The sequence below is a fragment of the Pecten maximus genome, chromosome 17 (assembly GCF_902652985.1).
Source record: "Pecten maximus chromosome 17, xPecMax1.1, whole genome shotgun sequence".
Taxonomy (NCBI): domain Eukaryota; kingdom Metazoa; phylum Mollusca; class Bivalvia; order Pectinida; family Pectinidae; genus Pecten; species Pecten maximus.
In genome coordinates this window covers 9,934,947-9,950,968 of record NC_047031.1, presented here as the reverse complement: position 1 = coordinate 9,950,968, position 16,022 = coordinate 9,934,947, and the positions used below count along the sequence as shown (strand labels likewise).

Genomic DNA, 16,022 nt, shown 5'->3' with positions numbered 1-16,022 from the left:
CTTCCGTACTGTCCCACCGCTGACAAATACACTTTACACCTTCCGTACTGTCCCACCGCTGACAAATACACTTTACACCTTCCGTACTGTCCCACCGCTGACAAATACACTTCACACCTTCCGTACTGTCCCACCGCTGACAAATACACTTTACACCTTCCGTACTGTCCCATCGCTGACAAATACACTCTACACCTTCCGTACTGTCCCACCGCTGACAAATACACTTTACACCTTCCGTACTGTCCCACCGCTGACAATACACTTCACACCTTCCGTACTGTCCCACCGCTGACAAATACACTTCACACCTTCCGTACTGTCCCACCGCTGACAAATACACTTTACACCTTCCGTACTGTCCAATCAGATTCAGGTAAATCTTCCAACGTAGTCAATACAACATCCACCACTTACTGTCTATCAATCAAACAGGTAAACCAAAAGTAGGTATTTCAATCACAATGGTAAATCCATCAATCAAATAGGTAAACCAAAAATAGGTATTTCAATCACAATGGTAAATCCATCAATCAAACAGGTAAACCAAAAATAGGTATTTCAATCACAATGGTAAATCCATCAATCAAATAGGTAAACCAAAAATAGGTAATTCAATCAATTTAACAGGTAACTCAATCCAATAGTTAATCCATTAATTCACCTTATATTAATTATTAAACAGGTAACTCAATCCATCAATGTGGTTTCAGAAGTGATGAGGGTACGTAGAGTAGCCACACCCAGACTCCCTATATCTCGGGTACACTGTGTGACCAGGCTACAGGTAACGCTGTCGCTGTGACCAGGCTACAGGTAACGCTGTCGCTGTGACCAGGCTACAGGTAACGCTGTCGCTGTCGATGTGATCTCCTATGATGAGGCAGGAGAGGGTAGGCCTATCTGACTGGCTGCTGGAAGTTTTCATGGGTAAGACTCTGATTACACTAACAGATAGGACACCAGTAGTCCCCTTACCAGGGTACCACGACAGGTAAAAAATTGATAGGTATCTAAAATGCACTGATATCTTCTTCTAAGTCACACATCAAATGTAGCTAATTTACATACCTGGCTAAATTTCAAATATATTTTTTTTTTTCAAATCAAATCTGGTTTTGAATTTTTGTGTTAACATTCTTTTATTTTTTAAAGATGAATACCCCACTTTTTACCTCTCAAACCCCACACTTTTAATGAGAGGGGCCAAGATAAAAATAGAAAGGACCCATATTGTCAGAGACATTTAATATATCTTCTAACAGGTCCTATCCCCCCTGTCTCCAAATGATGGACTATCCTTTCTTTACATGTAGATTAGTCTATTCTCATTTTTAGGGAAATCAGGACTGAAAAAATGTGACCTTTTTGATCCCTGGAAAAGAAATCTGCAAAATGGAACCAAACTCCAAAAATAAAATTGATAAATTTGGCTTCAAAGCAAACGAAGGGAATTTCTTCTGAATTTATTTAACAGGTTGATGAAGATGAATTCAAAACTTGGCAGAGTTTGAGTTAAATTATAAGAATTTTCAACAAGTTTTACACGAATATGATTTCTAAATGGAATCAAAATGTCCAGGTGTTGACATAACCTTATCAAAAATGTCTATTGTAGACAACTTTTATAGGACAACTTCCTTGAAAACAGTCCATAAACATATTTATTTTACAAATATTGTGAAAAAGACTACAACTTTGATTGGGTAGTATTACTGCGAGAGGAAACTGAGTACCCCGAGAAAACCAACATTGTCACACAGGTGTCTCCCATACATATACTTTTACACAGGGATCGGGAATCCAACCCCAGTGGACTAGGTAAAAGGTCAGAGGGAAACCCCAGTGGACTAGCTAAATGGTGAAAGGGAAACCCCAGTGGACTAGGTAAAAGGTCAGAGGGAAACCCCAGTGGACTAGGTAAAAGGTCAGAGGGAAACCCCAGTGGACTAGGTAAATGGTGAGAGGGAAACCCCAGTGGACTAGGTAAAAGGTCAGAGGGAAACCCCAGTGGACTAGGTAAAAGGTCAGAGGGAAACCCCAGTGGACTAGGTAAATGGTGAGAGGGAAACCCCAGTGGACTAGGTAAAAGGTCAGAGGGAAACCCCAGTGGACTAGGTAAATGGTGAGAGGGAAACCCCAGTGGACTAGGTAAAAGGTCAGAGGGAAACCCCAGTGGACTAGGTAAAAGGTCAGAGGGAAACCCCAGTGGACTAGGTAAATGGTGAGAGGGAAACCCCAGTGGACTAGGTAAAAGGTCAGAGGGAAACCCCAGTGGACTAGGTAAATGGTGAAAGGGAAACCCCAGTGGACTAGGTCAAGGTCAGAGGGAAACCCCAGTGGACTAGCTAAATGGTGAGAGGGTGAATAAAACCCCAGTGGACTGTCCATGTCTGTCACTGTCTGGTGATGTCACACAGACGAGAATGTTTCAATGACTGTTTCAATACCTACAGTGAAATTAATCGTGAATGGGGCCCCTGACACATATTGTGTATTAGATTTTCTCATTCCTTACACAAATGGACATGATGAAATCTTCAGACAGTTTGATGTGAACTTGTCACTCAACAGATGTCTTTGACAGAGGAATGTAATAACATAGACATATTGCCCTTTTGAAATTCACAGGAAGGAATAACTCTAAGATATAAATGGCATGTCAATGTGAAACCTCTGGTTCACATACATTAATGAATCATATTTTTTTTTTCTTTTTTTCTTTCAATATTTGCTTAAAAGTTCTGAATGAGTAAACTGCATAGACCATTACAGAATTAGTTAAATGTTTTAATTCTTTCCTAATTTAGTTTCAATTTCTTCATATGAAGAATTAACCCATATTATAAATTGGACAATTAACTGACTTTGAAATATCTCTGAACATTCTGAAAGATTATTTATGATTTTATCAAATATTCAGGGAGTAGAGAAATTCTTGAATAATTTAATAACCTGAGCAAGCACATTCTATTTATAGCACTGCTCCGAAGTCTGTCTTTACCACAAGATAAAGCAGTTTGTCCTTGGTTGTCCTTCAAACCCTCACAGGGTCAACTAGACCTTTCAGGGCCAGCCCTGTAATACAACCCCTAATGTCACCTGTTGATAAGGACAACATACAGGACCAGCTGTATTAATTAACAGGTGTATGGAAGTCACCAAGGTACACCAGGGGTAGGGCAGGAAAATTGCAGGAATAAATTAAGAATTGAAGGAATTTAGCCGAGATATGAAATTATTTTGATAAGGAATGTAATGTAATGTAACGGGTCTATTTTTTTTACCCCAGAAAGCATACAGAAAAAGACCCGTGACCGTCAAGGGTTTATACTGAAAATAGTGTTACAAAAGTTTAAACTATAATAACTAACCAATTTATTGCAAAGAGAATAATTCTTCTAAAATTTGAATTAATCTAGCATTGTTTCTCTGATACAGAATAATTATTGTTGTTAAAAAATTAAACTCCATATTTGCATGCACTTAATTATTCAACGTAGGACTAGAAAAAGAGAAAACGAGACTGAAGTTTTTTCTGTCTGCAGTCCTGTGTGTCTGTGCCTACAATTCTAAGATTATGTGTTATGACACAAATAAGGAAATTTATGATTTTGTAGACTGTTTATAACAATTTAACATAGGTTTTCACTATCCACGTCAGCAGAAACACATGAATACTATAACTAAATATGATTCTATCATGGTAGGGTAAGCTCTGTACATATAAACTCATAGTACCATTTACCAAAAACATTTCACAGACTAAACAGAAACTGTCATGGGGTTAAGGTGGTATGGTATATTTGTGATTGTGATAGGAGTTGTCTCCTTGAAATTGCTGGCAAATTTCTCCACTGAGACATCAACATGGCATGTTGTAACGTTTAAATTCTAGCTGTATTACGTCACTTTATAGTTCCCCAACCCTCACTTGCCCACATTTTTTTTTTAAACCATTCTATTTCCACCTATTTCTTTTCATCAGAGTGTGGAACTCTTTTGAAATGAAGGTGAATATGTTTCAGGTAGAACATATCCTTAACTAGGATTATTAGATTATTAAAGGTGAAATACATGTATATGGCATGTGTTGTCAATTGTTTTTGTTTCTGCTTTTGTTTTCTAGTTTTCTTTTTTCTATTGTGTGATATTTTTGGTTTTCTTTTTCCTATTGTGTTTAAGGACCACAAAACAGTTATAATTACAATGAGGCCCAAATATATTAGATATCAGAATTACACTCACCTTTGGATGGCTATATAGAAAACTCCTCTAATAGTTTAAGTGTCTAGCTATATCGAAATTGTTTTCTCCTCTACTGGGGATATCAAATGTGAATTCCTCATGGAAATAATCAGCCAGTTTTATATACATATGTACAGCAATTCTTTTCACAGAAATCAATTAGCAGAGCACTAAATATACATAGACATCAAACATTAATGTGACTGGGGCATTCCTCTGGTTCTCCAACACACTTGGTCGATCATTTCATTACTAACTAACATTTTTAACATGATTGTGAAGTGATTTGGAAAGGTATAAAACTATGTAAAATGTCATCTCTGAGTGCACACACAAATTAAATTGACAATAATAACATACATGGTTGTCCTAATTCTCCTGTCACACCAAACCAATACAGCACGCATACAGATCGTCTTAATTTGATTAAACCATATTATTTCAAAAACCCTAGTATGTTATTATTCAATTACTCAAAATAGAAAATACAAAAGAACTTAATTAACAATTTAGGAAAATATCTATCACTAGCAAATAAACATAGGAAAGATTTGTTATCAAATCTTAATTAAAATATATTCATTTTCAACTTATTAGATTAATAACATATTAATTGTTATTGTTCTTTAAGATTATTGTAAGATTTATTTTTGTTGACTGTAGATGTATGTGAAGAGAGTAAGTACTATTTTGTAGAATGAATGATGAATTATGTAAGAGTGGGTGCCTTTGTCCTTAAATGTATGTATACTATATTATCCAATTGTCCTTAAATGTATGTATACTATATTATCCAATAAGTTGTGAAACTTACGGAATAAAGCTGAATTGAATTGAATAGATCACTTCATTTCCTGGTGCATTAAAAAATCATCATTAAAACCAATATTGTAGCACCCTTTTATCCTACATAGTACCCCCATATAATTATAATTTCTCTATCAACTTAGTTTAAGATCCTGTAAGTGTAAAATGGAATGGAGATCCTTTGATCGTAGTCATGCAGTTCTGTGAATCCATGTGACCAGAATATTGTCTATAAGATATTGAGAACTTTTCACTCGAAAGAAAAACAAAGCATGTGTTCTGACAATCATGTAACAGAATTTGAAATGGTACTAAAATTTTACCAGGATTTGAACCAGAGACTGCTGCAGCTTCTCATTCCACCACTCTTCTCTTACTGGAAAGGGACACACTTATAATACAACCATCCTCTGGGACCACAACAGGTACAGAATACAGATTCAACTACAAAAACCTGGGTAACGTTATAGTTATAAAACTCACCTAGTCCTAATATAGTGTAGACATCCTTACTAGGTAACTGTCTATGGCTCTACTGCCATTTTTACTGTTATGGTGTCATTTTTATGGTGCAGGAGTCATTTTTAGATTTTGTGGTCATTTTCTCTTTGTTCCAGTTCCATGGTGTCATGAGGAGTCGTTAGGATCTCATAAAATCTTAATCCTGACATATACAACTGACCAATTATACTGAAACTGTATCTGACCTGTCTATTAAAACTTAGCTGTGGTTACAAAATCATTTGAAGATAAGATATTTTAACTATGACTACTATTGGTCATTTTTCACAACAATGATAAGACTTGGGATGGTTTCTCATCAGGTTTAAATCTATTCACTACCTCTGGTCATAATCAGTCACCCACACAGATCGGGCCACTATAAAACCCTCAAGGGACATCACAGATGACCTCAACCTCACAACCTGACATCCCTGACTGATCAGAATGGCACAGCAGTTCATTGATAAGACTGAGTCCACTTTCGAAAATAGGGGTGCTAGGTAGTATGAGGTATTTGGGATAGTGAGAGGTAAAATGGATACATCTGGAAGATGTCACTATATTATCTCACCTCTCCGACAGGGAACACATTCCAAACACAACATACACACCAGTAGGTCAGAGTGAAAAATCTCTCACATTCCATCAAAATAAAATTTTAAGGAAAATTGAAACTGAAGCAGAAAACTAGATTCACCAGAATCAAAGACACTGCCTCCCAGCACAGGGTAGGGTCCACAGATCAGATAATTAAATCGTTCTCTTCATCATTAAGATATATAATTCTAATTAATCAACAACAAACTACATAATGATAAAGGAAAAAAAACCTTCAATACAAATTAATCACAAGACAGTCATTCAAAAGGCATGCTAGCTGAGAGAATCCATTCTTTAACATTTAACACTACAACCTTATAATTATAGAAAATTAATGAACCTAAACTAGTACACTTTAGAAGAAAATGTGGTTTCACATTATTTGAATCCTGTAACAGTTTTCTGGTCAAACATCACCAGCGGCCTTAATGAATCTTACCTGTAGTTACAGCCAGTGTCCTCAGTATAATGGTCTGGCTACTGAGGTGTACCTGGGTGTGTATTACCAAAATAATCACACCCTGGGAGGCTGTACGATTGTCCACTAAAATAAGCACATCCTTGAATTGGAATGTGCACACATTTCCACTAACCTGTCCATCAAATTATCACATCATGGGAGTGTGTACAAGTGTCAATCCCAGGCAGTGACACCAGGTTTTCTATCTTTCTGAGTTATAACTTTCAATTGTGAGCAGTTCCCAGGCAGTGACACAGGACACTGGTGTGACACAATGGCCAGGAATGCTACAGGTATGAAAACTTACCTGGAGAAGCTGATGATCGTCCTCTGTTGTTTTGAAGTAGATAGAAACTCAATCAGCTAAAACCACTTACTTATCTAGGTATAAACACCTACCTTACACACCTGAGACACAATTTACCTGGGGGATACAGGTACACACTTCCTACATACCTTACATATCTATCCAGGTAAACAAAGTATGGTTAGCTTGACAGCATTAACTCCAGTTCTGACTAATGTAAACAATGGTCATACAACTATTTTTGTAGTCTGGATATACCTCTGTGACTGGAAATAAAATATTTTCATTCCACTGAACCCACATAAGTTATTTATAAACATCATTACAGTATACATATATATAGGTATTCAATCCTGTGACAATTCCTGTGTTCAGGAACTTTTACGACTGCATTAACCAATGGAGTTTGATGGATTTAAATCCATATGTACCATTGAATGAATTCAGACACCTGCATTTTTTTTAAATTTTTTTTCATAATTGAGAATTAAACCAGCACTGCTTGAAATTTTGATTTAGAAAGTATAGGTCTGACTATATAGCTAAGATCTGTCAGTCTAAATTAACTTATTGCAACTATTATTGAGCTACCAACTGTTCAGTACACATTATTTGCAACTGTTACTGCATTTAATAATTTTGCTTTTGATTGAATTCAGATGGAAACAATCGCAACCTATTTATAGTTTGATGTATTGTTACACCTATTGTTATACCTATTGGTACACCTATTGGTACAGTAACACCTATTGTTACACCTATTGTTACACCTATTGGTACACCTATTGTTACACCTATTGGTACACCTATTGGTACACCTATCTACTAGAAAGACAGGAAATTTTAAAACCAAACAATCATAAATTTTCAGTCTGAATCATGATGACAGATCCACAATGTAACTGGGTTATAGGCTACAAACATTTGTATGACCCATAATCAAAAATGTCATTTTACAGTTTTTTAATTTCTCATGATTTATAATCATTTAGCAATTAAGTTTTTAAAATTAGATTTACAAGAAGATTCATTTCTATATATTTTGTCATTAAAATCTAAAATTAGTTTCATAAGGAGAAGAATCTTTCCTATATATTAACAATTACATAAGCTTGGCCTCAGGATGTAACACTTACTGTAGGTCTAACTCTAGAGGGGACACAAACACTCATTTCATAGATTTTATGACCCGAAAAAATAGTCACTTCACATTCTTCATGCATAATTACGTACAATATACATTTATACTGGGGAAATTTATATTTACATGTTCATTAAAATGATTTATTATGAACCAATGTCCCCCATATACACATATTAACACTAATTCAGCCCAAAGGTTTTAACACTGTAGGGCAGTAGTATACAGTTAAATCTTACAAATCAACCATCTCTATTAGGCGACAATCTGTTCTTAACAATCGTTTCAATCCCCCCAAATAAGTCAATATATGCTTTGCTATACTTGAAAGAATTACCATGAAAATGTATGTTTGATAAAACATTAAAGTGATAAAAAAAGGAAATAAAAGGAAATAGTTCCCAAATTTTGTGTTCCCTTGAGTAATCTCTTTAAACGGGTTCCACTGCTTCGAGGACTGTCAAATTTTACGAATATTTAAATACTTTGCTGTAAGTATAGTCAGTAATTAGCAGTACAATATTCTCAATGAACCTAACTTTTTACATGTGGCAAGTTTTTCAAAATGGAAAACCCTTACTCTTTACACAAATGTTGTATTTTCTGGCAGAATATTATTTTAGAAAGACTTCTGAAATATTTACAAAGAGTTTATGTCAAATGAAATTTGTGAAGAATAAAATTCAAAAATCAATCTATACTGTAGATTTATCATTAAACACTTGTTGAGAACTGACATCATTTTCTAATCTACCAATAATCTTTTTTATACACGCTTGATTCTCCATTTCTAGTAACACAGATTAGCACAATGACATCATCATCAGCATGCCACCTCTCATAATTTTACGTCTTTCAGAAAAAGTATTCAACAGTGAATCACGATGTAAGATTTGATAAGTAAACTCAATATGTGTTTGATTTTATATCTGATCCACACATCTATACTTACAGAAAATATATTGAATATTTTTGGCTGTAAAGTTTGGTATTTTATTTATTATATGGGTTTCATATATATTGTATGTTCTCAATTCTGGTCCCTAGAGTGGACCTTGCGGGTATGTTCCCAATTCTGGTCCCTAAAGAGGACCTCACGGGTCGACACTATCAGCTCTACATTGTTCCACTGTTGATGTTTTAATCGGATTTGTTTGTGGTAATGACCGACAGCTGCTTGAGGACCGCACACAGGACATATCACTCACTTAATCCTCTTAGAGTAATCTCCCCTGTCTTATAATCAGATTTATAGAGTAATCTCCCCTGTGTCATAATCAGATTCCAAATCAGTATTTCTTAAGACACCACACTGTAGCACATAACAAAAGCTGGGGTAAGAACAATGCCAGAGAGATACAACTGGTCAAGATTTTCTTACTTTTTATAAATGACGACAGCAAAAATGTTCACATAAGTATTATAAATGTACAACAATTTGCTCATACATAGGTATCACCAGAAACGAAGAATGTCGGTCAGATTTTTATGATCAATGTTTACTTATTTTCACATGAAAATCTAACTTACATTAAAATCATTCTGAATTCTTATTAAATGGCTCGCTTAACACTTTTTTTAAGCCATAATGCTCAAGTTTTCTGATAAGCTATCATAATGTAGGTATGTCAGTATTTAACAGAGATTTTACTAAATCAACTTTTATGGTTTTTTACTTTGAGTCCTCTCAAAAAAAGTCCTATATAAACTGTTATATCAACATTATAGAAATTTAGAAACAAACAAAATCTTAAGTTACGATTATAGATACAATAATAATATAGAAATTGATATTTGAAATTAGTTGTTAAAGAAATCTTCAACAGAAGATCTGACCATCACTTTAACTGTCTTTATAATAGCACAGTTATGTCCGTTTCAGGCCAATAATTTCAGCTCCAACTCAAACTGTATTATACTAAATACTGATATTTATTTTGAAATACATACCATGAAGACTTAATTAATATATCACTCAGACATGGATCTCATACTAAATATCTGACTTTAAATTTGCCCCCTAAGGACAGTAAATGTCATTATCTCCCACGCTAATCAAAGACGTGCCCTAATTAATACCAGAGACAATGGGGCCTCACTTAACGAGACAGGCGATATCTCCCACAGGTATCTACAGGTAGCGTTCCTCATTTGCATAAAATAACAATTAAAGGTATACATACAGAATATGGAATAAATAAATTACACCACTGTATTAATTATATTAGAAAATACTTTTGCTGAACTAACATGATGAAATTACTGACTTGTTACAGTATGGAGGATATATATATTACAGCTAAAATACCCAATAAGTCCGGAGTAACTCATTTGCATAAAATAACAATTAAGGTATACAAACAGAATATGGAATAAATAAATTACACCACTGTATTAATGATATATAAGAAAATATCTCAGTAATTTAACTTACATAATAAAAATACTGACTTGTTACAGTATTTAAGATAAACATAAATTAAATACCCGATAAGTCCGGAGTAAATCACAAACAGTTATTAGTATCCTCTTACTTACCGTATCAGTCAAGTTATTCTTCACATTGACCTCCTTGCTGCGGAGGTCGTTCAGACTCTTTGACCATCGCAGTCGATTGTGACGAAACATGCTGTCTGTAAATCCTTTAAACTCTCCAGAAAAACATTTACTTTCCTTGGGTACTCTTCAAAACACCACAATCCATCCCGCTGTATCTCATTACAGAGTCATCTCTGACACACATAAACACACAGATAATTCCCATTGATAAACTCTCTAGATTAGCCTTATTCTCTCAGCAACACTTTAACCTCCAGAAAAACAACAAAGTGATTAAAAAAAATCGGCAAACTTTCTAAAGAGTCCAACTCGGAGGATATATTTGTTAGTGATCCAGCCTTACAAACAAAGATCTGAGAATACACATCCTTATACAGACCCCCGAGGCAAACAATAACAAAAGTCCTTTATGTAAACAAGATTTAAAAGAATTCCAATTTAATTAGCATACACAATTCTGGAGTTTAAATATCCCAACACTTTAAATCTTAATCCTTATGTCACTTTTACACCAGTGTTGATTCTCAATTTTTAAAGCCTCGGTTTTCAATTTAATTATCCGACAGACACAGATTCTGATCAATACAGGTAGAATGAAGCCGTCATTTAGCGGCTGGTGACAAATCGGTATTACAAACACTTATCCACGCTGTAAAGTCGGTCTGTCGTTTCACTGAAGAGAGAATGACATTCCGACAAATTAAATTACCTGGACCGATTACCTCTCAGGTCTTTACAGTACTCTGGTGTACTACAAGATCAAATCAGTCGCGACATTATACCAGTATATTAGTTACGATATAATAACCGTATAAGTCCTTGACGAAACAAATCATTGTGTATCACCGACATGGCTCTTATGCAGTACGTATGTTATTTTCAAGTTTGCACATGCTCGGAAAACATCCCTATAAAATATATACACCTGTTCTTTTGAGGTTGATTGTAGTCTACAGGTAAGTATGTACAAGGTCACCCAGACAGTGTTTTAACTCTGTAGATCTATGTATACAATAGAAATGTTTTACGTATTGCACAAAATTTCAACTTACTTGGATTCAGTAACAATAAGAAATCACTACATCTCATTTGTTACATTCTATAACAAAAATAAACAAAAATATTTTTTTTTTACATCATTAAGACTTGATAATATTTTTCAAGAATATTTTTTTTACATCATTAAGACTTGATAATATTTTTCAAGAATATTTTTTTTTACATCATTAAGACTTGATAATATTTTTCAAGAATATTTTTTTTACATCATAAAACTTGATAATATTTTTCAAGAATTTTTTTTTTTTACATCATTAAGACTTGATAATATTTTTCAAGAATATTTTTTTTACATCATTAAGACTTGATAATATTTTTCAAGAATATTTTTTTTTACATCATTAAGACTTGATAATATTTTTCAAGAATATTTTTTTTACATCATAAAACTTGATAATATTTTTCAAGAATTTTTTTTTTTTACATCATTAAGACTTGCTAATATTTTTCAAGAATAAAACTATCTTAATTATTCACATTTTCTGAAAATATTCCAGTATTTAATTCTTAATATTCCAGTATTTAATTCTTAATAAACACTATTTATGTGTACACATTTTGAAAAAGAAAAGACTTTTTCAAGTGAATTGTTTTCAAATAATTTCGGAAGATTTAAGTTTTAAAACCTGTGGTAAATTTCATCCATCACCATGATCGATTACGATCGTGTAGTGTGTAGGTACAAGAATGAGACCTTTCTCACCTACGCACTGATGTACCTCTGTTACTCTTCAATACCAACCAGACCATCACAGAAACTACCTGTCTAGAGTTTAATTATACCCAAACACCTTCATCAGGCATGCTAACGAAACACCTTCATCAGGCATGCTAACGAAACACCTTCATCAGGCATGCTAACGAAACACTTCATCAGGCATGCTACCGAGAATCTCTGGATGTCTATCACCTGATAAATAATTCAACGTCCTCAGCACAAAGAACCAAATACAATGTTACCGGTAAATGAAATTCCCCCTTAAAATTCAGTTACAGATATTAAGAACAATTAGGACTCCTAATTAAAATCTATATTTTACATGAATTTGAAACACCCAACTTTATTCCCGAACAATTTCTTTGATACCTGTTGAATATCTCCCTGGGCGTCCATTTCCTCCCAAAACCAGATTAAAAAAGAACTGTCTCTTATTAGTGATTCACGTGTCATTTGTAGCACATTGAAAATTCCTACCTGTTCAGGTAAATTAAAAGTCAAGCTAATTAATTAGCAGCCATACCTGAATCATCAGATATGCATGCGTGTCTGGTCTATATATAACTGGTCTACTGACATACCTACTGTGTATAAAACAAGCTACACATGTCAAATCAGAAACATCCATATATATACACATAGATGCAATAAAATTTACAATAAAAAAAAAATCACAGAAGAACTTATATACCTGGTATAAATAAATTCATTTCAATCTTATCCCTAAGGGCCATAACTCTGTTTTTATGTGGTAATAACTATGTATATAATATATTATATACATAATTCATATTCTCCCATGCTGTCTATATACACATAGATGCAACAAAATTTACAAAAAACAAAATCACAGAAGAACTTAAAGAACTTATATACCTGGTATAAATATATTCATTTTAATTTTATCCTTAAGGGCCATAACTCTGTTTTTATGTGGTAAGAAGTATGTATATATATTATATACATAATTTATATTCTCCCATACTGTCTGTGACACATTCTTGCCAAATTATTCAAAAGACAACAGCATGTCATATTATAAGCATATGGCTCTGTGGGCCTTCAACTGCAGATTTACAATGAAAACAACACACAACTGCACCTTAGGTATGTCCTCCTTAGTCATGGTATATCAGTGAGATTTGGATCAATATAATGATAGTAAATCTGTTTATGATGCAATGATGATTTAGGTACCATACAAAAGCCATCTCAGGTACCTTACTTTTTCCTGTATCTTATGTGACCTTGAGACATGTGTTACTGTAGGTCACGTGACCTTGAGACATATAATACTGTATCTTATGTGACCTTGAGACATTTTTTAATGTATCTTACATGACCTTGAGACATATAATACTGTATCTTATGTGACCTTGAGACATATGTTATTGTATCTTACGTGACCTTGAGACATATGTTACTGTATCTTATGTGACCTTGAGACATATGCTACTCTATCTTACGTGACCTTGAGACATATGTTACTCTATCCTACGTGACCTTGAGACAAATGTTACTCTATCCTACGTGACCTTGAGACATATGCTACTCTATCTTACGTGACCTTGAGACATATGTTACTCTATCCTACGTGACCTTGAGACAAATGTTACTCTATCCTACGTGACCTTGAGACATATAATACTGTATCTTATGTGACCTTGAGACATATGTTACTCTATCCTACGTGACCTTGAGACATATGTAACTGTAGGTTACATGACCTTGAGACATGTGTTACTGTATCCTACGTGACCTTGAGACATGTGTTACCTGAGACGTACATGGACCAAGGAAAGTATAACAATTTTAATGAATGCAAAATAATTGATACATTTTTCCCATCACTACAATACACACCTCTATCTGGTCATTCCTTACTAATCTATAACTGATTAACACATATCGATTAATCACTTTATTTTCTATATCCAACAATCTCTGGACGAATCCTTAGAACATTCACCACACATAATTATCGTAGTAGATATCTCCCTGAATCACACATACTCAATATCCTCGGAGAGTATCATCATATATTTTATGCTCCTCCAACATAAAAGAGCTACACATACACATCATTTCAGTATCCAATGTGAACTACCCAGATCCAATATTACAGAGTTTACACATCACTGTGTCCCCTAGAGACCAACAACTAGGTACTGTAGTCATGGTTACCTCCACACCACAGTGAAAAATACCCATCAACATCACATAAAACAGACCAATGACAGCCAGGCAATAAACCTGGTCACAGATCACTGAGAATTGGCTCCTACATTACACCCACAATGTTTCTATATTACAGTCAGGTCCAGGTATCAGTGAAAAGGTCAAGGCAAGAGGTCAAAGGCCCAGACATTCAGGGTCAAAGGTCAAAGTCAGTAACCATTGCCGAAGTTCAAGGCCTCTCATCAGAGCAAGAGGTTATGTTATATCTCAGATATCTTTTCAATAACCAGGGTCAAAGGTCAGTCTGGACCGGAATCAAGCTGATTTACCAGTCTGTCTTTAAACAGGGACCAAGACCAAGGCTAGTATAGCCTACTGAATTATTAAAACAGAATCTTTGATTTGCTTGTGAAAAATATGTTCCTAGTTTTCAGGGAAAGGACTCTCTGGGTGAATAAATGAATTCTACCACGTATTGTTATATTTTCACTGTCATAATGGTAATTACCCTGGTATTGAGACTGGGTATCATTGTTAGGGTCAAGTAAGTTTATTTTAAGGCTGTATAATTATAAATATCAATTAAATCACACAATATTTTTGTGAAAAAATATTGTAGATGCTTTTAGGTGGAGATGACTATTTCTAAAAAGTGTACTAGCATATCATCATGCTGATTTTTGTATAATTAAACTTATAAAATGAAAATAAGACCAAGTCAGGAGGAGTTACCTCCCTTGTATTTCCATAACAAGTTTAACATTATGAGAGTCTATTTAATTATGTATGTACATATCTAATATCTGTATGTCATTAATGGTTTCCTGAAACATCATTCCTGACAGGTGAGTCACAGTTACGGGTATATAAATGTCATACCAGTATACCTGTACAGGTGTTAAATATACAGGTAATTTATTCGTCCCCGTACCCCAGGTACACCACCATGTAAACATATCTGTACTTCACACGGGGGTCAAATTTGTTTTGAATCTGTGGTATAACTATAAAAACACTATCAGCCTTATCTAAGAGAACTAGACAAAGACAACGTGAGAGGTACATATTTTTAGGATTTTATTTTTTTATCAACATACTTCAGAGGTGTTCCAAATACCTGGAATATCCAGGTTTTTTGTTATTCTGGTTTTTAACCCCCTTTTTATTTTATTTTATTTTCTAACTTTAAAGACTTCAGAAGAACAAGAAACACATTTATCCTAACATTTTTTACAAAAACTACTTTCACAACAAACAAACCCTTGAACTATGGCTGTATAGATGTGATGTTACTTATCAAGAAATTATTTCCAATACACAGATACACTATCATGTATGCATTTCATGTTTTGAACTATTTCATGTTTAGATAACAAAGTGAGAAGTATAATCAATGTCTATACTTACTTCAATGTCATCAGTGGGGTGGACTCTCAACACT

The 16,022-nt window shown here is 34.3% G+C and overlaps 1 protein-coding gene across 11 annotated transcripts in view; it reads right to left on the bottom strand.

Annotated features, from left to right (window-relative positions):
- The window catches only part of LOC117315389 (tight junction protein ZO-1-like), a 125,024-nt gene that overhangs the window by 54,329 nt on the left and 54,673 nt on the right, over positions 1 to 16,022 (bottom strand). The window contains exon 1 of one of the 11 annotated variants that reach the window (XM_033869547.1): positions 10,606 to 10,710. The exons of the other annotated variants lie outside the window; for them this stretch is intronic. Coding sequence (XP_033725438.1) covers positions 10,606 to 10,695 — 90 coding nt within the window. The 5' untranslated portion in view covers positions 10,696 to 10,710. Of the gene's footprint in view, positions 1 to 10,605; positions 10,711 to 16,022 lie in introns of those variants that run through there. 11 annotated transcript variants of the gene reach the window in all.